This window comes from Chelonia mydas, chromosome 7 (genome assembly GCF_015237465.2).
Source record: "Chelonia mydas isolate rCheMyd1 chromosome 7, rCheMyd1.pri.v2, whole genome shotgun sequence".
Classification (NCBI taxonomy): Eukaryota; Metazoa; Chordata; order Testudines; family Cheloniidae; genus Chelonia; species Chelonia mydas.
In genome coordinates, this window is record NC_057853.1 from 111042879 (window position 1) to 111064673 (window position 21795).

A 21795-nucleotide genomic window follows, 5' to 3' on the forward strand; every position below is an offset into this window, starting at 1 on the left:
ATTTGATGGATTCCCATGTTTTCTGTAGTGGCATGTCAGCCGTTCTCTCGCATCCCAGCTATATGCTAAAGGGAGCTTGAGCAGATGCTGTGGAGAGAGATGTAGGGAAACCGCCATTTACATCAAGAAATTTGGAGTTGTGTTTGGACTAGCGGGAGGGGATGACATAAAGGTTTTAGTAATTGCATTTGAGACACCTACATTCATGTGTTCGGGTACAGTAATCTGCACTCTCTTCACTTTGGTTGGATTGACACTTGGATGACACTTGAAAAAACTAAGGGCTTTATACATCCCTTGGCATTTCTTAAAAGACTAAAGTTTCAGGAAGGTGGATTTCTTCTTTTGTTTAAAATCAGTAATTAAAACAAAATTAAACAGCTGCTAAGAAATACTTTTCTAAGGGTAGCTAAGATCTCTGGTATGAGAACTTATTATTTCGGACCATCTTAGGCCTGTCAAACATAGGGTAGTCAGGAGTTGTTTTTAGGATCAGTGCAAATCAGAAGAGGGAGGGTCTGTAGGGTGACACTGAATGGCACTGGCTGTGTTTAGTTCCCCTGGAGGAGAGAGTTGGAGTGAACAGTTTTTGTCTGTGGTCAGTAGCAATCCATATAGAATCCCTTTGCTATAATTAATATGAAAGGCTGCTCTCTATCTGAAAAACACTGCACTGACCATGTCGGTATCCCATTAAGTATGATTAGTCCTTACCCATTCGTTGATCCTGGGGATCTCCCGTGCTTATTTTGGGCCTGGTTGAGGTAAGCACATGCTTAAGCCCATCTCTGTTCAAAACAGCATGTCTTTAAGTCTCATTGACCTCCGTGGGCTTTAAATTAATCACATGCAATCCTGTGCTATGCCTGTGCTATCCTGATTGGGGGTGTGTATGTGATTTTTGCCTGTTTGTGTAGTTGTAATGTTTTTGCTACTGCCTGCCCTCATTGTTACACATATTTAGAACATTAGCTGTATCCTTGTGTAACTGATGGAGATGATACAAATAATAGGTGGCACTTATATGGCACTAATCGTACAGTGCTATAAACAGGAACAGTTTATTCTTCCCGCCATCCCAGTGATGCACATAATCCTATATTACTGTCCCCATTGTACAGAAGGGGAAAAGCAAGGCAGGGAGGTAAGTGACTTGCTCAAGGCTAAGAAGTTGGGATCAAACTATATAACATCAACCATTTATAAATGAAATGTTTTTTTAAAATTTATTTTTCTGGGTATAAATCCTCATTACACAATAGTGTGTGTGCATGGTCTAATTGTCATGGTACTGAAAACAGCATGGACAACAGGCTGGCCGGCCAGATGTGTTGGTGTTCCCAGTGCTGCTCACTTCAGTTCAGCATCCCTAATGTTCTAGTAATCCACTCCAGGGAGTCTGTGAGTTGCTATCTGAACCTAGAGCCTGGTGCACATCAGAGGTTTATTTTGTTTGATACTAACAGCATCTAGGGGACTTACGCTGTTAGCTCAAGCAGAAGCAGGTTCTTTCTGCACTTAGCTCTGAAGGTCCAGCGTTCAAATCTCTCTCCTGCTTCAAGTAGCATTCATTATATTACAAATAATGCCAATTTTTAAAAAAAGTTCCTAGTATAGATAAGGAGTTACAGAGATCTATAACTTATTTATTTAGTATTGAAGAACCACAAAACAAAAGTTGATATGACAGCACGATTTATGAATTAGAGAAGCAGAAGTTGGTGTATTTTCTCCCCTCTTCCCTCCCCCCCCTTTGTACGAGGTCATTTCCAAGAAGCATCAATGTATTTGGTAGTCTGCTTTCTCAGCAGTCATCAGTATTTTCTCAGCATTTGTGTATTTAAAACATCTCACTAAAAACGAATGTGCTCTTTGGAGTCGGTGACATTTATTGCGGAAATGATATTGCATGTTAAGGTCTTGACTTTTACTTTGCAAATGTGCAAAAGATCCATGTTTCAGGAAGGGCTGTTCATATGGCAGGACCTGTAGAGTAAGCGTATGCCCTCATCAGTGTTTCACACAGGAGATGGCTGCTAGGGGCAGTAGCCCGTCAGGGGGTTATGTTGTTATCCTAGAATCATAGCAGTCTAGGAGTGGAAGAGACCTCAGTAGGTCATCTAGTCCAGTCTCCTGCACTCAAGGCAGGCCTATGTAATAACTAGACCATCCCTGACAGGTGTTTGTTTGACATGTTCTTAAAAACCTCCAGTGATGGAAATTCCCCCTCCTACCCCACACCCGGCAATTTATTCCAATGCTTAACTACCTTCATGTCCAACCTAAACCTTCCTTGCTGCAATTTAAGCCCGTTGTTTCTTGGCCTGTTCTCAGAGGTTAACAAGGAGAAAAATTCTCCTTCCTCTTTGTAACAACCTTTTATTTACTTGAAAACTGTTTTGTCCCCTCTGTCTTCTTGTCTCCAGACTACAGAAACCCATTTTTTTCAATTTTTCCTCATAAGTCATGTTTTCTAGAACTTTAATCATTTTGTTGCTCTTCTCTGGATTTTCTCCAATTTGTCCACATCTTTCCTGAAATATGGTGCCTAGAACTGGACACAACAATACTCCAGGTGAGGCTTTATCAGCATGGAGTAGACTCGAAGAATTACTGCTTGTGTCTTGCTTACGACACTCCTGCTAATACATCCCAGAATGTTTGCTTTCCTTCCCCCCACCTCCCCCCCCCCCCCCACAGTGCTGCACCGTTGACTCATTTAGCTTGTGGTCCACTATGACCCCAGAACCCTTTCCACAGCACTCCTTCCCAGACAGTCATTTCCCATTTTTTGTGTGTGCAGTTAATTGTTCCTTCCTAAGTGGAGTACTTGGCATTTGTCCTTATTGAATTGCATCCTATTTACTTCAGATCATTTGTCCAGATCATTCTGAATTTTAATCCTATCTTCCAAAGCACTTGCAACCCCTCCCAGCTTGCTATAGTCTGACACTGAGGCTAAATCCTGAGAGAGAGATTGGAGCTGAGGGGTAAGAACTTAGATGGACAGATAAATCCACGTATTGTGTGACCGTGTGCCTGGGATGGACCACGCTGAGAATGAGGCATTCAGGGCAGACTGCACGAAACAGGGCAGACAATCTCCAAAAACTCATGATTTATTCTATAATTAGATTCACCAAACCAGTATCAGAAAAACTTCGGTAGCACCACACTGGTTAACAAGAAGCCAAACACAGTCCTCTTAAGGCATTCCATTCCTTGGCTCCCATTCAGACAAACAGATCTAATATAGTGAGGGGTTACTGAAAACCCAGTTCACTATATGTGAGGTTCTACTAATCCTAAAGGATCAGACACTTACCCCAGGTCAATATGTATCTCAGAACTTATCCAAGTATCATGCTGTCAGCCAATCCTTACTAAACTAACTAAAGATTTCTTAATAGAAGAATGGAAGAGAGTAATTGAATGGTTAAGGAATCATATACATACAAGTGATTTTCAGTGTTCCTAGATCAGGATCATAGCAGTGATGAAATAGGCTGCTGGCTTGCAAAACTCTCTCTGGTAACTTCCAAAAGATTGGAAGATTCCCAATCCGTAGTTCAAAATACTCCTTTTAGTTGTAAATTCACAGTCCAGAGAATTGGAGGAGTAATGAGGCAAAATGGCAATGTCTCAGGTGTCTCTTGTATCTTCTTCCACGTGCGTGGAAATTTAATGTCCCAAACAAAGCCCACAGCCCTTGTGTATGGAAAGTTACTGACAAAGATGGAATCCAAGGTCACATGTCCACATCGCATGCCCTTATATGTTTTGCTGAATCACAGGGGTGGCCATTGGCTCTTTGCTGTCTGAGGCATCCAGAGGAAGACTCAGTGAAGAGCTGATCTCCCTTACTAGCCCATCACCAACTGAATGGTCTGTGCACAACTAAATGGTTCATCAACGCTGGGCTGGCTAGACGGGATGTAAAATTACCTTGTGGGTGTCACATAAGAACAAAACACGTGAGAGATACAAATGGATATTTGCTATGTATAACTTCAGATACAAAGATGGTACATGCATATAAAGAGGATTATCATGTTTAGCAGATGACAACTTTTCTGTTGATACCTCACATGAGACACTTTGTATCAGATTTAGTGCTATTGTGCCACAGTAGTAGCAACAATGCTATAAATGGTCATCTTCAGTAATACAGCGTCACATCGTGGGCCCAGCTTCGCTGTTTGGGAAATGGAGGTGTAGCTGACAACTGCTATTGCCTCTTTAAGAGGCTTAGAATGAGGCCTTTAATGGGGTTGTTGGTTGTCATGGGGCAGAATTTGACCCAGAAATATTTTCTTTTGGTGAGGAAAAATACCTTTTTCAGTTAGGTAGTTTTTTTTTGGAGGGGGGGGAGGGTTGTTTTTTTTTAATAGACATTCTTATCTATTTCTGTGCAAAATTCCTCCCCTGTTGATGCATGTATTAAATTGTGTCAGTGACATGTCAGCACAAAGATACTGTAACACAGCTGGAAGGCCATTGGGCTAAGGAAATGTTCATCTCAGAAATCTCACTTCAATACTCGTGCTTAAAGTTTTATGTTTCGTGCTTCTAAGTACCTTTTTATGCGCCTTTCAATCTCTGAAATTCTTTCATAGCTATTTTGGAAGCTTAAAAAGAAAAGCTTAAATGATTAAACTGTAATTTAAATTTGCTGCCTTTGAAGGCAAGAAACTAAGTATGGATACAGTTGTTGTTGATGTGGCTAAGAAGCCATGGCTTGTTTCTCTGTGTTTTGTTTTACACCTGAGTGCTCACATCTTTCATTGGGAGGTTAGAATTTTCATTCTCTTCGGGAAAAGCAATGGCATTTTCTGCTAACATCAGCACTTTCAACATTCTTGCTTTTGTGCATCCACTCAAGATTTCAAATGAACAATTTCTACATCTGTCCTTTTATTCATCACTTTGTATAATATTTATGTATGGACATTGTGACTCTCACTCAGGATGTTGGTTGGAGCTATTTACTTTTTGATCACTTTGTCTTACATTTTTATTTAGATGACTGATTTGAAATAATTGTGGGTCTTTCTGTGTAGCAGTCTTTTAAAGGAGTTTTATCTAGTGATACTCAGAACCTATCTGCATGACTCTTTTGTTTGCTAGCTGCTCGAGCTGTTTGGGTGTTGTGAGGAATACATGTATGCTGGCTTTAACTGAAATGGAAGTCTTGAAGAATGGGATTGATTGCCTCTAAATACTGTCTTTTTTAATAAATCAACTGTATGCAGAGAATTGTGTGTTTAGTGAGAGGAAGACAAAGGAGAATATAAGGGTGCTGAGACAGGCTTTTATTGCATTAGTACAACACAACCTGGATTCACATTTCAGCTTTTCTCCCAGATTGTGTCACGAAGAGTTCAGTGAAAACTACCAAGTCCCACCGTGTCCTAATGCTGAGATGTAGCATCACACTAAATTCAGTTTATGGTCCTGCCCTTTGGTTCAATAACTGTTTATCTTGTAACAAGTCTACTAGAAATTGTGTTGAGTTTTTCATTCAAACATTGGCTCAGTTGAGTTAACTTTGAGTCGATATCATCTGTTTCATAGCAAGCCTTGGCTTGCAACATACTTTCAGTAAGATCAGTGCCTTTGTATTAGTGATAGTGGTTTTAAAAAAATAAAAACTGCCTTTAGCTTTTCATTGATTTGGCTTCAGGCACTACATGTGAACATACTCCATTGACTGTGTAGTTCTCTAGTTTGTTAGCTGTTTTATGGAAAAGATTCTTGTTTTTCTCCAGCATTGACTAACATAGGTAAAGTATAAATACTGTAACTGCCTGAAGTCTCTGTATTTACAAGACAAGCCACGCTGTAGAATGTACAATTTGGTCACCAGATTAGACGTTTTCTTAGGAGACACTTCAGGCATTTGTCTTGTAACTAAAACTGTGTGGCCAACAACAGTGAAATTCCATCATTAATTAAATGAAGCTCGGGGCTATCCGACCATTTCAAGGTATGTCTCCACGGCATGTTCCTTTCAGCAGCGAATAGAGTACATACCCACGTAGCCCCTCTGGCAGGGGTATAAACAGCAGCATAGGCGTGAGGCACAATTTAGGCAAGAGGAGTAAATACACACCTGAAGGGTGTAGGTATGATAACCTGCACAAGCCGTGCCTCCCTGTCTACATGGCTATTTTTACCAGTGTAGTGTCCCACTGCTGGAGCCTTTCTCCTCTGCAGGGCAGTTCCTCACTGTGGATCCCTTCCCTGCCTCAGGGAAAGGCGCCAGTAGAAGGGAGGCAGCAGAAAGAGGCTGAGCCTTTCCCCGCTGCCTCCCCCTGCCAGAGCCTTTCACTGACACTGTAGCTACACACCACAGTGTGGACACCGTGTGCTTTTCACTGTGTGGTGAGGAGCGACATGTACACTATATGCCACCACAAGTGGTGTGTAGTGTAGATATAGCTTCAGTGAACTAAGAAAGTTTTCACTAGGGGGCCACTTTCTCAGCTGGTGTAAATCTGAAAATTGATACCAGCACTGGATCTGGACCATGGTCCTCATAAGCTGTATGTTATGATAGATTGCATAAGCATATTACACGACTCAGTTTTCGCTCTGCAGTGTATTTGCATCTTAAAGCATGGGGAACTACCTGTATTAATATCAATAAGACTTAGGGGTAGAATTATCATAAATGTCTTGTCCCACTGAAAGTCAACAGGACTTTGTATTTCTATGTCACTACTCATATACTTTTGACAATCCCCCACTAAAGGCTAGGATCTTCAATAGAGTTAGTTCAGATTTACACCAGTATAAGTGGGATCAGAATCTGGCCTGTAAGCCCCTGTGTGGCCAGATGAGAAAACACCCCATACCGAATATACCTAATTTTCTTAATCTTTTGCAAATCATTTATCAAAAACACCATTGAACTTGTCAAGCAAATTACGCCAGTCACTGCACGCACATATGTCACATTTTTATAAACATTATATAATGGGGTTTAAAATGGGATCAAATGAGTGCTGGGATCAAATAACTGACTTCACTGGAAGGACTCACATGCTTAAAATTTAGCATGTGCAAAAGTCTCTTCGGGCTGAGGCCTAAGACCCTCATTCCACAAGCTGTTGCATGTGGTGGTGTTTGCAGCATAAAGGCCTTAAAAGACACAAGAGGGAAGAAAGGAGGGTGGGGGATGGGTTGTGGGATACAAAGTGGTCAGAGAAAATTAACACTTCTTGTTCCATATTTTTAAGATTCAATCAGTATTTAATTTTGGCTAATATATTTTTGTAGAATTATTTATCCCCCTTGACTTTTTACTATTACTGGTGCATTTGATGTACGCTTTTTTTTTTTTGCTTTTGATAGTAATGAACACCAGAGTCTTTTCAGTTTATTCTACCTTTGCTTTACTCTTTATTTAAAGTTACAGCTCATCCTGGTTTTATCCTTGTGATGTGTATACACACATATATATTATTGATATTGATTTTTTTAAAGTGTATTTAATCCTAGACTTTTCAAAATAATTAAGAAGTATGCAGAAGTCTTTTCATCCAACTTTTTCATATAAATTTAACAGCTGGGTAGACTGATAAAAGCTATCCACAACTACTTATATTCTTTTCTTTTCTTTTTTTTCCTTTATAAACTGTCCCAACCTACCATTCTAGCTATCGACGCCTCTTTATCATTATTATCTTCAAGGCCTTGTTTTTCCTTTCGAAAGAGTCTGTTTCTTGGGAGTACGGTACAGATGAGATAATTAAGAACAAACACATCTCTGGGGTGGAGATGTGCTGACATGCAATGTACTGGCTACTATTTAGGTAATGGGCAGAAGTATCTCAGTTGCTATAGTCTCTGCAATGAGTGGAGAGAGAGTGAGTCAAAACAAAAACAACGAGGAGTCCTTGTGGCACCTTCGAGACTAACAAATTGCTTTGGGCATAAGCTTATGTGGGCTAGAACCCACTTCATCGGATGCATGGAGTGAAAATACAGGAGCAGGTATAAATACATGAAAGGATGGGGGGTTGCTTTACCAAGTGTGAGGTCATTCTAACGAGATAAATCAATTAACAGCAGGATACCAAGGGAGGAAAAATAACTTCTGAAGTGGTAAGAGAGTGGCCCATTACAGACAGTTGACCAGAAGGTGTGAATAACAGTAGGGAGAAACAGAGCCTAATAACATCAGCCACACTATCAGAGGCTCGTTCACCTGCACATTCACCAATGTGATATATGCCATCATGTGCCAGCAATGCCCCTCTGCCATGTACATTGGTCAAACTGGACAGTCTCTACGTAAAAGAATAAATGGACACAAATCAGATGTCAAGAATTATAACATTCATAAACCTGTCGGAGAACACTTCAATCTCTCTGGTCACGCGATTACAGACATGAAAGTTGCGATATTACAACAAAAAAACTTCAAAACCAGACTCCAGCGAGAGACTGTTGAATTGGATTTCATTTGCAAATTGGATACAATTAACTTAGGCTTGAATAGAGACGGGGAGTGGCTAAGTCATTATGCAAGGTAACCTATTTCCCCTTGTTTTTTCCTACCCCCCACCCCCAGACGTTCTTGTTAAACTCTGGATTTCTGCTGGAAATGGCCCACCTTGATTATCATACACATTGTAAGGAGAGTGATCACTATAGATAAGCTATTACCAGCAGGAGAGTGGGGTGGGGGGAGAGAAAACCTTTTGTAGTGGTAAACACCCATTTTTTCATGCTTTGTGTGTATAAAAAGATCTTCTATACTTTCCACAGTATGCATCCGATGAAGTGAGCTGTAGCTCACGAAAGCTTATGCTCAAATAAATTGGTTAGTCTCTAAGGTGCCACAAGTACTCCTTTTCTTTTTGCTGAGCTTCAGTTCATTTGCAAATTTGACACCATTAGCTCAGGATTAAACAAAGACTGTGACTGGCTCGCCAACTACAAAAGCAGTTTCTCCTCCCTTGGTGTTCACACCTCAACTGCTAGAAGAGGGCCTCATCCTGTTATCCCCAGCCTGATTCTTGCTTGCATATTTATACCTGCCTCTGAAAACTTCCACTACATGCATCCGACGAAGTGGGTATTCACACACAAAAGCTTATGCTCCAATACGTCTGTTAGTCTATAAGGTGCCACAGGACTCTTTGCTCCTGGTATTGCGGAAGTTAAGTTTAGGTTTTGTAATGACCCAACCACTCCCAGTCTCTATTTAGGCCTAATCTGATGGCATCCAGTTTGCAAATTAATTCCAGTTTTGCAGCTTCACATTGATGCCTGTTTTTGAAGTTTTTTGTTGAAGAATTGCCACTTCTATTATTTTTCCTCCCTTGGTATCCTGCTGTTAATTGATTTATCTCGTTAGACTGACCTCACACTTGGTAAACTGACCCCCATCCTTTCATGTATTTATACCTGCTCCTGTATTTTCACTCCATGCATCCGATGAAGTGGGTTCTAGCCCACAAAAGCTTATGCCCAAATAAATTTGTTAGTCGCTAAGGTGCCACAAGGACTCCTCGTTGTTTTTGTTGATACAAACTAACACAGCTATCACGCTGAGTCAAAACAGAACAATCAGTTTTTATGCTGTGATCATGCCCATAAGTCACCTCTCTAGCTATCAATAGAAGCCTTGAGAATAGATAACTTAGGTGCACTTCATTAATTCTAGTGGGAAAACTGAGACTGACAGAACATGTGTTATGGCATTAATGAGAAAAAGTGCTAGTTATTCTCAAGTCCCTTTGCTAAACAGTTGCCAAATTATTCCCAACCCTTTTTTGCTAAGGAATTGACAAGTTTCCTTTTACAGGACTAGGCTAGAATAGACACGACTTGTGCCTCCCATATCTAGATGGGTAACTCAAATGACTCACCTCATTCTCTACTTTGGCATATGCTACATGATTGCCAGAAACTGGGAGTGGACACAGGTGATGAATCACTTGATGTTGAGTTAAAGGCTTCCTTTCTGTATAAAGAAAGCTGTTTTTCCTCTGATTCCAAGTTTTGAAGTCAAATTTTATAAATGTGGCACAATAGGTCATGTACTGTATTAACGGCTTGTTTTGTTTCATAAAAATACATTTTATCTGCTATTTTGTGTTTAAATTCTAGTTACCACCCTAATGCAGCTTGACACAAATCCTGAACAAAATTAATATTTAGTAAATAAGCCATATATCAGTCACCGTTTTCTAACCTACTAAAAATGTACAGTTAATAAAATTATAGATTAAGCTAAATAATTGCTTAAATAAATGTATGTAGTTATGGTGTACCCTCCTAGGTAGCGCACATTCCAGATCTAGTGTGAAGGCTCTGTTTAGTTGTAAATCAACATGTTTTAGCTGTTATAGCAACCAATGAGAGTGCACCATTTTTTAGGAAAATAAATGAACTACCAATACAAACGTTGATTAAAATCGAGGCTTTCCTTTAGGTGACTTAAATCCTTATTTAAATCAATCCACCTTGCCTTGCAGACTGGAAGAGTGTGACTCTGTTTCCTGCCTGCCAAGCTGAGTCTGCCAATGTGCAAATATGTCTGAATCTGGAAAATGACCAAGTGCTAATGAGGCTCAGACAAAAGTCAATACTTTCTAAAGCACAGCGGGTCCAGATCCTGCTCCCCTTCAATTGCAGTTTTGCCATTGACTTCAGTGGGGAGCAGGATTGGGCCCAGTGTGTTTGCTGTGACCTCGTCTTTAGAGCATCCTCCTAGTGAGACATTTCCCAGAAGCGTCTCTCTGATTTGTGGTAAAGAGCCAAGCTCTTCTGTGGTTTGCAGCAGAGGTATGGAGCTCTGCCAGCAGAACCTGCAGTTGAGTCAGCATTCATCAGCATGGTTCTTTGGTTTCCAAAACAGTCTTGCATTAGGAGCAAGGTTAAGGCACAGAAATATCGAGTGGCTGCCGTTTTTGTTTTTTCAGGTTTTTTTTTATCTTAGAAATGTTATTGTTCAAGTAATGGCTGTAATTTCCAGTTGGGGGTAGAGTGGGCTAAACAGTGACTGTCCTTGGCTAAAACAGTGATACACACAGTGGCCATTGCCCTTTTTGTCCCAGGAGCTGCTTTTCAGAAGGCAGCAGTGACATTACAGATTTAAAACTCCCACAAGAAATGTCCCTTTATTTTAGGAACGTTAGGGTGACCATATTTCCCAAAGGGAAAATGGGACACCCCACGGGGCTGGCCTCAGCTATTTGCCCGAGCCCGCCAGCCCAGCTGCTCGCCTGAATCTCTTCCCCCCATCTTCCCCGCCGCCCGCCCCTTCCAGGCTGTTTCTGGTCACTCGAATCCTGCCTGCCCTCCGCATGCTGGAACCCTTTTTCTTCCCCTCCCCTGATGGAACCCTGTTTCCTCCCCCCCACCCTCCCCGTGCAGGACTGGCATCACTGCTCACCTCTTCACATTCCCTCGCACCGCACCCCTAGGGCGACCATATTTCCCAAAAGGGAAAATGGGACGCAGCCTGGGCTAGCCCAACCACCCTCCTCCCCAACCTAGGGCTAGCGTCAGCAGTTGGCCTGAGCTGCACTCATGTGGGGCTGGCCCGTCCCCACTCTCCCCAATCCCCCTCCCTCCTCGGCCCGAAACGCTCACCCACCAGGCCCAGGAGCCACCTGCCTGTGTGGGGCCAGCCTGTGCCGTTCACACCCTCGGCCCATGCTCTCATCTGAGCCCTCCCTCCCCCCCGCATGGGCTGGCGTTGCCCTTCCGTTCCCCCACACGTTCCTCTATGCCCCGCTAGGGGTTGCCTCCCACCCCACTTTTTTTGGCAAAACTGGGCATTTGTCCCGTTTGCTCTTGCCAACTGATCATCACCAAAAAAGTTGGGATGGCCAGGACAGGGCTTAAAAAAGGGACTGTCCCAGCCAAAACAGGACGTATGGTCACCTTAAGGAACGTGCTTTAGTCAAGTGGAAGTTGTGTTATCAGTCTCTGTCTTTGGAACAGTGTGTTGGGAGATGGGCATTGCCACTTCTTTTAAATTTAGGTCTCTCTCATAGAGCCGACTTTAATATTACTTCCAAAGGGCTGGATTCTGAACTGAGTTACTCTGTTGCAAATCTAGACCAGTGGAATTACTCCAGATTTAGGCCAGTGTAGCACAGATACAAAATGCAATAAAATATACATTACCAGATCATGACTAAGATGAGGTTTCCTTAAAGAATAGCAGGTGGCTGGAAAATGCACCCAGCTAGTGAGGTTACTGTAAAGCAAGACTCCAAACACCAAGTGGTTGCAGCACTGGAGGATTCCTGTCTCCTCAAATAACTGTGGGACCTGATGTGTGTTTCCACTTAAAAATTGTGTAACTGATTTTTCTGAGTAGGAAAAAAGAGCCCAGGTAAAGGGGGCAGCAGGACTGTTGTGTGTCCTGTTCATAGCATGGACACTCAAAGGGCTAAGTGAGCTATTTGACAGACAGTGTACCTATGTGGCTTGTTGACTTAGTGGAATCCTGTACTAAACTAAGGGACAATGTCTTAATTAACTTGGTTTGTTAAAAAGCCCAGGAACTTAAATTAACTTTGTCTTGGACAGTTCTTCTGCACATAATTTTGGCTTCAAATTTGGTTCTTTATAAAGGAAATGGCCCTGTTGCTGTTTCCAGCACACAATTTAACTTCCAAAATTGTATCTGCCCTACAAACTAACAAGAAACATTATTGAAAATTTGTTTTGGTGATCTCTTGTTTGCATGGATTGAATTTAGAGCAAAGCTGGAAGCACTGTAACAGCTAAGACTTCAATATATGCAATGTAGGCTTCACAGTTAAGCTTGAAAAAGATAAATTTAGCTAAATAGTCAAAGAAATACTCACACATTTTTGATCACTGTATTACTAGCATTTCTTTTAGGCTTTTCTACACACAAGTTGCACTTGTTCAACTAAATCTAGTTTTTAAAAGTCTGGTTAGTTAAACTGGTGCAAACTCTTATGTGGAATCTTACACTGATTTAAAACTGGGTGTATCAGTTTTGCCTGCTCCATTAAATGTACTGATGAGCTAAATGGTATATCAGGTTTCAACTGAGTCAAGTATCAGCACAGACTTGCTCTGGCTTAGTTACCTCAGTATGAAATTACACTTTTAGTTACACTGATGCAACTTTGTCTTAGTGTCAGTGAGTACTTGAATTTCATTAATTTCACACTAGCTCTGTGGTATGTATGCACGTTATTCTTTGTATTGCAGTAGCATCTAGGACACCCAGTCCTGGACCAGAACCCCATTGTCCTAGGTGCTGTACAAACAGAACAAAAAGATGGCTGCTGCCATAAGATGCTGATTACCATATGCTATACATATGGGAAGCTTTGTGTTAGACTGTCTTTCATCTCACAAAATCCTTCTGTTTATATATGCTTTATCTGTTTGTTTTTTAATTTGGTAAAAAATATTTTAGAGAAGTGTTTGAGATGTTTACAGATTTTTTTTTATTATAAGACTTTGCATATTATTCTAAAGCAGGTGATACTCCTAGTTACTGGGAAATGGCAAACTTGTAATTGCCTTCACGATGATGTGGCTTTTTTTCACCTCTCCAGAGGTTTGCAAAGATCTTCTAAACAAGGGGCTTGATTCAGGCCTGGGTGGTTCTGGCATTTTCTAGCATAGCCCAGGGCAAGACCTCCTTCTGCTGAAAAGTCTGTCCTGAGCTGGCCAGCACCATGCCTAGGGCTTGTCTGACTAGAAAATAAGGTAGTGTTCGAACATAGCCTTCAGGAGCCTGTCTGGGCTGATGCTTTAAAGTAATGTGAATTAACATGATTCTCAAGGTCGTGGTCTAACACAGCCTTATTTTCTAGTGAAGAGCATCCCCAAAAATGGATGGGGAAGGGGTACGACCATGTTTACTATCTGAGTTACTTAAATGGCCCCCATCACTCTAGTGTCTGTGTGTCTCACAATCTTTAATGCATTTTGCCTCAATACCCCTGTGAGAGACAGTGCTGGTATCTCCATTTTACAGCTGGAGGACTGAGGCACAGAAAGGCTAAGTGCACGAAATCAAGGTCATGCACGAAATCAAACCCAGATCTCAAGTCTTAAGCTGGTGCCCTAACCACTGGGCCATCCTTCCTCTCTTGGTGACTAGATTAGCAGAGCCTTGACCATGGGTTTTAGAGCAACTCTCTGGCCCCATCCCTGCCAGGGCAAAAATCCAGAGGGTAAATCATTTCTGGAGTAGAGGTGTCCTTGCTGATATAGGTGGGGCTTCCAGTGCCAGGCTGAGATGTCTGCTAAACCCTGCTCAGGGGCCCCACTGCCAAATCAGCCTCCAGCTTACAAGTGTCCAATAAACTTGTACGTAATCATTTTTCTGACTGCAGCTGAACGTTCATCATAAACCTGTTTTTAAAGGGGTCTGCAGTCAGGAGTAGTTTCATGACCATTCTCCCGCATGATGTGTCACTCCTTCTCCTCCCCCTACCCCCCTTTTAATTCCCTGTCATGTGCTCGCTGGTGAATGTGAAAATAATCACCTCTGGCACTGAAACCTTTGCTGTGTAATATAGATATCCAAAAGGAAAAGCTTGCAAGTGACTCCTTGGGAAGGAGCAGCAGTTGGTTGTTGAACCTCGATACCAAAGCCAGAGCTGATGCCAGTATGATGGGCACTGTAATTTGCTCCATCAGAGAGCACAGATTGGACCTGGCAGCTGAGAGCATTGTGTTAACTTAAATGGCCCTGAAAGGCAAGCCGTAATGAGAAAGTTAACTCGTTACTGTCAATACAATATTGATTCCCAGTTTGGCCCCATATTTGGAATGAAATAAAAGGCAAATAGGGCCAAAACTCTTGTCTCAGATGCACAAGGGGGATCAGGACTCTGGTGTGCACAGAATTTATTAAGGAGTTAGAGCAGAATATTGTGGGGCGGGGGGTTACTAATGGGAGCTTTGCTATTATCTTCAACCGTACAGATCAGAGAGGCAAGTTTTGCTCATAGTATTTTAAAATAATACAAGGCAGGAGTTTCTAATAGGTTTGGATTTTTCTTCTTCTATTGTGCTACTTAAACTTGTAAGTAAGTTAATACAGGTTTCAGAGTAGCAGCCGTGTTAGTCTGTATCCGCAAAAAGAAAAGGAGTACTTGTGGCACCTTAGAGACTAACAAATTTATTGGAGCATAAGCTTTCGTGAGCTCACTTTAAGTTAATACACTATTTAATAGTCTTGCTTGGAAGAATAACCTCTGCTCTTCCACTCGAAAAATAGTATTGCATTACAGATTAGGAGAGGTTCACTCAAGGCAATGTACTTATGGGTTCTTATTTAGAAGTAACGGCTAATTAAAATATTAGTTGGTATCCCCCTCTGTGTTCTGCTTACTCATGTGAATTGAATCACAGTTCTAGGGATATAGATGAGTTGATATGTACCACAGAGGAAGAGGTAAAGCTTCATATTTCAGTCAAGGAATCCAGGCAGCTAAGCTTCCTCTAAATGTTTTAAATAGAAAAACTGCGCTAACCAAATGACAGCCGCTGAATTATAAGTTTAGCTGAATTTGAAGATATAAATTGTTGCCTGAAATACGTATTTTCCTTTAGGTTCAGTACTGTTGTTTTTCTTTCTGTTTACTATGTATTGCCCACCATATGTGCAGAATAGATAAACTGTACAAAATAGTGAAGTTTCTTCCACAACAAATTTATGCTCTAAAGATATGAGCACGTACAAAAAAGAATAAAACAGAGTGGCTTTATAGCAAAAGTACCTGATGAAGTGGTAGGTAAATTTCCAGAAGTTTATTGAAGGAAGAGGGAGAACTTGCATGGCAAATACTAGACGGGAGGCTGTGGTGACTGTAAACAGTGGTGCGAAGGAAGGTGCAAAGTTTAGAGTGAGAGAGAGTGTCAGAGCGTGATCAGGAAGGATGTCTGGCAAGCTGTAGGGTGAGGGAGTAGGAGGAGTTGAGAGCAGAGCAGTGGGAAAGGGTCTGAGAGCAATGGGCTTAGTACTCAAAGTGTATGGTGCTGAATATGCCATGAATACGTACCCGATAGAACTTTATCTAAATGGCAGCAGAAGGCAATATGGAGATTCAAGGAACGTAGAAACACAGAGCATGTATGTGTTATCCAAAAAATATATTGGTGAGCAATGTCACTATTTTGAGAATAGTATAATGAGCACAACTTTCTGCTAGTAAAAGAAGAAAAATCACAGGCATTGTTTGAGGCACCACTAACTACCTCAGATAACACAAACTGAGCCAAATTCTGTATTGATTTATCCCATGCAGCCATGCTTTTCCATTACAGTCCTTGAGGGGTTTATTGGGAACTTAGCCTCATTCCAGACAGCTCTTAAGTGAAAGTTAAACATTGCCGGTCAGAAGTAAAATATGGAGCAGTCACGGTTTTATTAGCACAGTAAAGTGTGGATATAACACTGATGAGATCTTTACTTCTGCTCCTGTTTAGAAGCTACTCGTGGTACTTACTGAAGTTAAGAATTTAGGGCAAAGTGGAATGTCTGTGTGAGCAAAACACAGAATACTCTTCCCCTTATCACTGTTCTTTCCCAACCATTCCGTGAGTCTATGCTTGGGAATTGTGCTGAAAGGTGTAGATATTGCTTGTTGGTGCTCCAAGTTCTCTTCTGGCTACTTTGCAAGCTTAAATTGAGGATGATTTTACCCACTTCTATCCTCTATAGCAGTGGTTCCCAAACTTTAACAACATGTGAACTCCTTTCAGTAAAATGTCAAGTCTCGCAAACCCCCTCCTAAAAATGAATATTTTCAGGGATTTTCTCCTTTACCTGAGTAAATTATAAAAGCAGTGATCTTGGAAATATAAAATTTTGTTTTTATGATATGCTTATTACACACTATTAATTATTTATCTTTACAGTATTTTTATATTATTATGAAAATGGCAACACTCTTCCAAGATCTCACTTTCGTAGTTTGTATTACTTTGAATAAGCCTGATATAAGACAAGGCTCCTAGGTTTCATCAAGAAGTATCAGATGTGAAACAGCATGAAGGTATTTAAGAAGCCAACTCAAAGAGTTCCTCCTACACAAGCATTCAGGTCTTTAGCAGTCCAGGCAAACAACGCATGTTACAACAAAGCTTAAACTTGTTCTTCATAATAATTTTAAAAACAATACTAGCTGCCTATTTAATTTTAAAAACAGCAAAAAATATCCACTTCCCTTTCCATTTCTTGTAAGGAGTCTTGAAGTTTAAATCTCCTCAGTGTGATAGATTTGCTTGCTTTGATCTGCTTAGCTCTTGGAAGTCCAGGGGCTTCGGACTGCTGGCCCTGTGCTGGCTGGGATCCCTAGGGACAGCTCTATCCGCCATTAGAGAATTTTTTCCCAAGAACCCACTGTAACATTTTGCAAACCCCCAGGGGTTCACAAACCCCAGTTTGGGAACCACTTCTCTACAGCATTTCCTAAGTCTGGCTTGTTCCTCTACACACAAGAGCTACATTCTGTTGAAGTCAACAGGAGTAAGAACAAGCCAGATGGCTTCCGTTCATTCTTCTAACTTCAGACACATGTTTCTGTGCTTGCACTCTTGTATACAGTAGCAGGGAGACTCCAATTTTTCTGTGCATCACATCCCTCCCTAGGACTCTAACTCCTCACATCAGATAGGATTCTAATGCAGTAAGTAGTACGTAAACCCAAGTAGCTTTGTTGATTTGACTTCCCAAATTTGCATTCTGTTTCTGTTCATTCTGCTTGGGTTGGGTTTCCTGCTCAGGTTATGCATGCTGCCCTGCTTGCTTGTTGTATGCCTTCATGCACACTGGGTATGCCCTCTGGAACTGTAGGCAGTACTTGTGGAATCAGTGACAGGGAGAGTGACCAAAATCACTAATGACAGGTTTCAGAGTAACAGCCGTGTTAGTCTGTATTCGCAAAAAGAAAAGGAGTACTTGTGGCACCTTAGAGACTAACCAATTTAAGATGCCACAAGTACTCCTTTTCTTTTTGCAAAATCACTAAGGGATTTTTTCTCTTTCTATTTCCCTGCCTGTCTCAGTGCGATAAGGCAGATATTGTGCATGGCTTAAAACACCATTTTTTGGAAAGGGTACAGGTGCACAGAATCTCTGTTAACATATTAATTTGTTGTATGGGTGTACAATGTAATCTATGGAGAGATTATATACCACTCACTGGTGGCTGAGAGCATAGATCTATGAAGGGAGGAAAACCCTGTAGTCCTTTTCTGACAATGATATATTTTATTTTTACAGTGGCCCATTCCCAAGAACCTCACCACTCCACTGAGAAGCCTGTCATCCACTGCCATAAATGTGAGGAGCCATGTAAAGGCGAAGTGCTCCGTGTCCAGTCCAAGCATTTTCACATCAAATGCTTCACCTGCAAAGGTAGCGAATTCCCATTCATTTGGCGTAAATGAATTAATACATGTGAATGGTTCAAACCAGTTTGTCTTGAGTTGATTGTGAGGGGTTAACTCTGGATATTGCCATTGGCAACAGCTGTGGGCAGAGATGGATTCAATCAGAAGACATCTGTATTTCTCAAAATACATAGTCCCAGAACTTGTGGGTGGGGAAGGTGGAGGATGAATGGAGAGCTGGCTGAATCATAAGTGTAAGAGAATCCAGCTGAATGGCACCAAAAACAACCAAATTCTCTATGCAAACATTTATGTATTCAGGCCTTTTAAAAAAACCGATGACACTAACAACCAGTTACTCTGTTCTTATTACTACTGGATCCAGTAATTGCCATTATAGGACTGCCATCAACTAAAAAAAAAAGTCACTCTGCATGGTTATATTAGTTACCATCATTTTTTTCACAAGTAATAAGATTACTGTAACTGAAAGTTGAAGCTTTTGTAGGTAGTCATGTTTCTCCTGTTCGTCAGTTAAGACCATGATTAGAACCTGCCTAGATTGGGATCTTAGTCAATTGCCCCTGTTTGTGTGGGAAACAGAAGAACATTAACAGCTGTTAGGAGCACCTGAAACTACTTCTAAATCATTTTAAACAAGTGACTGGATTTTAGGCTGATCGTGTCCCTGTGGGATTGCGAATGTTTATAATGTACTGCATGACACAATGGAAGGGAAAACTGTCAGGAAACAGAAGTGGCCATCTTCTAAGGGCTCATTATTATAAACAGCCAGGGGAAAAATAGACATGTTTTTGAAAAAAAAATTTGGCGGGGGGGATCATATCGCCTCTTTTGACATTGCACAAAACATGGATTTTATGCAAGACTCTCGTGTGCATTTGATAGTATTGTAAATCATGGTGGTTCTTCAACTGATGGTCCCTGTGTGTATTCCGCACATGAGTACGCATGTGCATCATACACTGAATTGGGAAACTTTTAGTAACCTATGTCTGGTCTGACATGCACAGTTGGTCTTCTCATGCTCTGGACCAAGAGTATAAAGGGCCGTGTGGACTGATACCTCCCCAGTTCCTTCTTACCGCCACATGATCTGAGTTGGAATCCTGTGTCACTTCAATCTTCCTTTACTTGAATACCTGTAAATATAATTTATAGGGCTGTCAAGCAATTTACATGATTAATCACAATTAATTTTTTTATTAATTGCATTGTTAAAGAATAATAGAATACAATTTATTTAAATATTTTTGGATGTTTTCTACATTTTCATATATATTGATTTCAATTACCACACAGAATACAAAGTGTACAGTGCTCACTTTATATTATTTTTATGACAAATGTTTGCACAGTAAAAAACAAAAGAAATAGTATTTTTCAATTCACCTAATACAAATAATGTTGTACAATCTCTTTATCATGAAAGTTGAACTTACAAATGTAGAATTATGTAAAAAACAAAAACAAAACAAACCTGCACTCAAAAATAAAACAATGTAAGACATTAGAGCCTACAAGTCCACTCAGTCCTACTTCTTGTTCAGCCAATCGCTCAGACAGACAAGTATGTTTACATTTGCAGGAGACAATGCTGCCTGCTTCTTATTTATAGTGTCGCCTGAAAGTGACAACAGGTGTTTTCATGGCACTGTTGTAGCTGGCGTCACAAAATGTTTACGTGTCAGATGCGCTAAACATTCATAGGTCCCTTCATGCTTCAACCACCCTTCCAGGGGACATGCATCCATGTCAATGACGGGTTCTGCTCGATAATGATCCAAAGCAGTGCGGACCAACGCATGTTCATTTTCATCATTCTGAGTCAGATGCCACTAGCAGAAGGTTGATTTTTTTAGGGGGGGAGGGGGGCTTCAGTTCTGTAGTTTCTGCATTGGAGTGTTGCTCTTTTAAGTCTTCTGAAAACATGCTCCACACCTCGTCCCTCTCAGATTTTGGAAGGCTCTTCAGATTCTTAAACCTTGGGTCGAGTGCTGTAGCTATCTTTAGAAATCTCACATTGGTACCTTCTTTGCGTTTTGTCAAATCTGCAGTGAAAGTGTTCTTAAAACGAACAGCATGTGCTGGGTCATCATCCAAGACTGTTATGACGTTGAACTCCATATGATTTTATGAAAATATGCTAATGTGTGAGACTATAATGTAACTGGAATATGCTTCATGCAAAAGCCCTCTTGCAAGGTATCATTTCAAAGCTTATAATCTACTGAGTGTGGTCATCCAATTTGTATAAGTGTATCATTCTTGTATCTGAAACTATAAATATGAAATATAACTCTGAGGTCCTATTGTAATTATGCAAAGTGTGGGCCATTAATGGTGGCTTGGATCTTGATGGCGCCCATTAACCAGGACAATTGGTTGTAAATGACTCTGTTTACTTGTAAGTCTTCCTATATCCATGTGTGCTGGCAAGTGGGTAATGAAGTCTTACAGTGACATGTGATCAAGTCACCTGGACTGGAATCCATCTTTAATCTGGTGCTTTTCCATTTATAAGGAGGAGTGGGAACCCAGAGTGGTTGCACCTTGTGCAAAAGCTATATTAGGGGGTGGAACAGAGCAAAGGGGGCTGCAGTCATGAAAAATCCCCTTGCTACCACCTGAGCTGGAACAAAGACTGTACCAGGGAAAAGGATTGGGCCCAGACTAGGAAGGCATCCAGTCTGTGAAAGAAGTTCATTGAAACATCTCTGAGGGTGAGATTTTATCTGTATTCAGTTTTCTACTGTATTAGGCTTAGACTTTTGTGTGTGTTGTTTTTATTTTTCTTGGTAATTTAATTTGTTCTGTCTGGGAACCACTTAAATCCTACTTTCTGTATTTAATAAAATCACTTTTTACTTATTAATTAACCCAGAGTAAGTATTAATACCTGGGGGGGGGGGGGGGCAAACAGCTGTGCATCTCTCTCTCTGTGTTATAGAGGGCTAACAATTTATGAGTTTACCCTGTATAAGCTTTATACAAGGTAAAACAGATTTATTTGGGGTTTGGACCCCATTGGGAACTGGGCATCTGAGTGCTGAAGACAGGAGCACTTCTTAAGCTGTTTTCAGTTAAGTCTGTAGCTTGTAAGGGATCGTGGTTCAGACTTGGATCTGTTTGTACAGCAGGCAAGTGTGTATGGCTCAAACAAGGCAAGGTACTGAAGTCCCAAGCTGGCAGGGAAAACAGGCTCAGGGGTAGTCTAGGCACATCAGGTGGCAGTCCCAAAGGGGTTTCTGTGATCCAACCAGTCACAACTGCTATAACATGACCTATAGCACAACTGCTATCACATATATGGCAGAATGCAGGTAAAACACAGAACAGGAGACACACAATTCTCCCCCAAGGAGTTCAGTCACAAATTTAATTCACGCATTTTTTTAAACAAGTATCATC

At 41.0% G+C, this 21795-nt stretch overlaps 1 protein-coding gene across 7 annotated transcripts in view; it reads left to right on the forward strand.

Moving 5' to 3' along the window:
- The window catches only part of ABLIM1 (actin binding LIM protein 1), a 307714-nt gene that overhangs the window by 114001 nt on the left and 171918 nt on the right, over nucleotides 1-21795 (forward strand). For all 7 annotated transcript variants that reach the window (XM_043550680.1, XM_043550675.1, XM_043550677.1 and 4 more), the window contains exon 2: nucleotides 18254-18388. In XM_043550680.1, the coding sequence (XP_043406615.1) occupies nucleotides 18254-18388 (135 nt within the window). The remainder of the gene's footprint in view (nucleotides 1-18253; nucleotides 18389-21795) is intronic.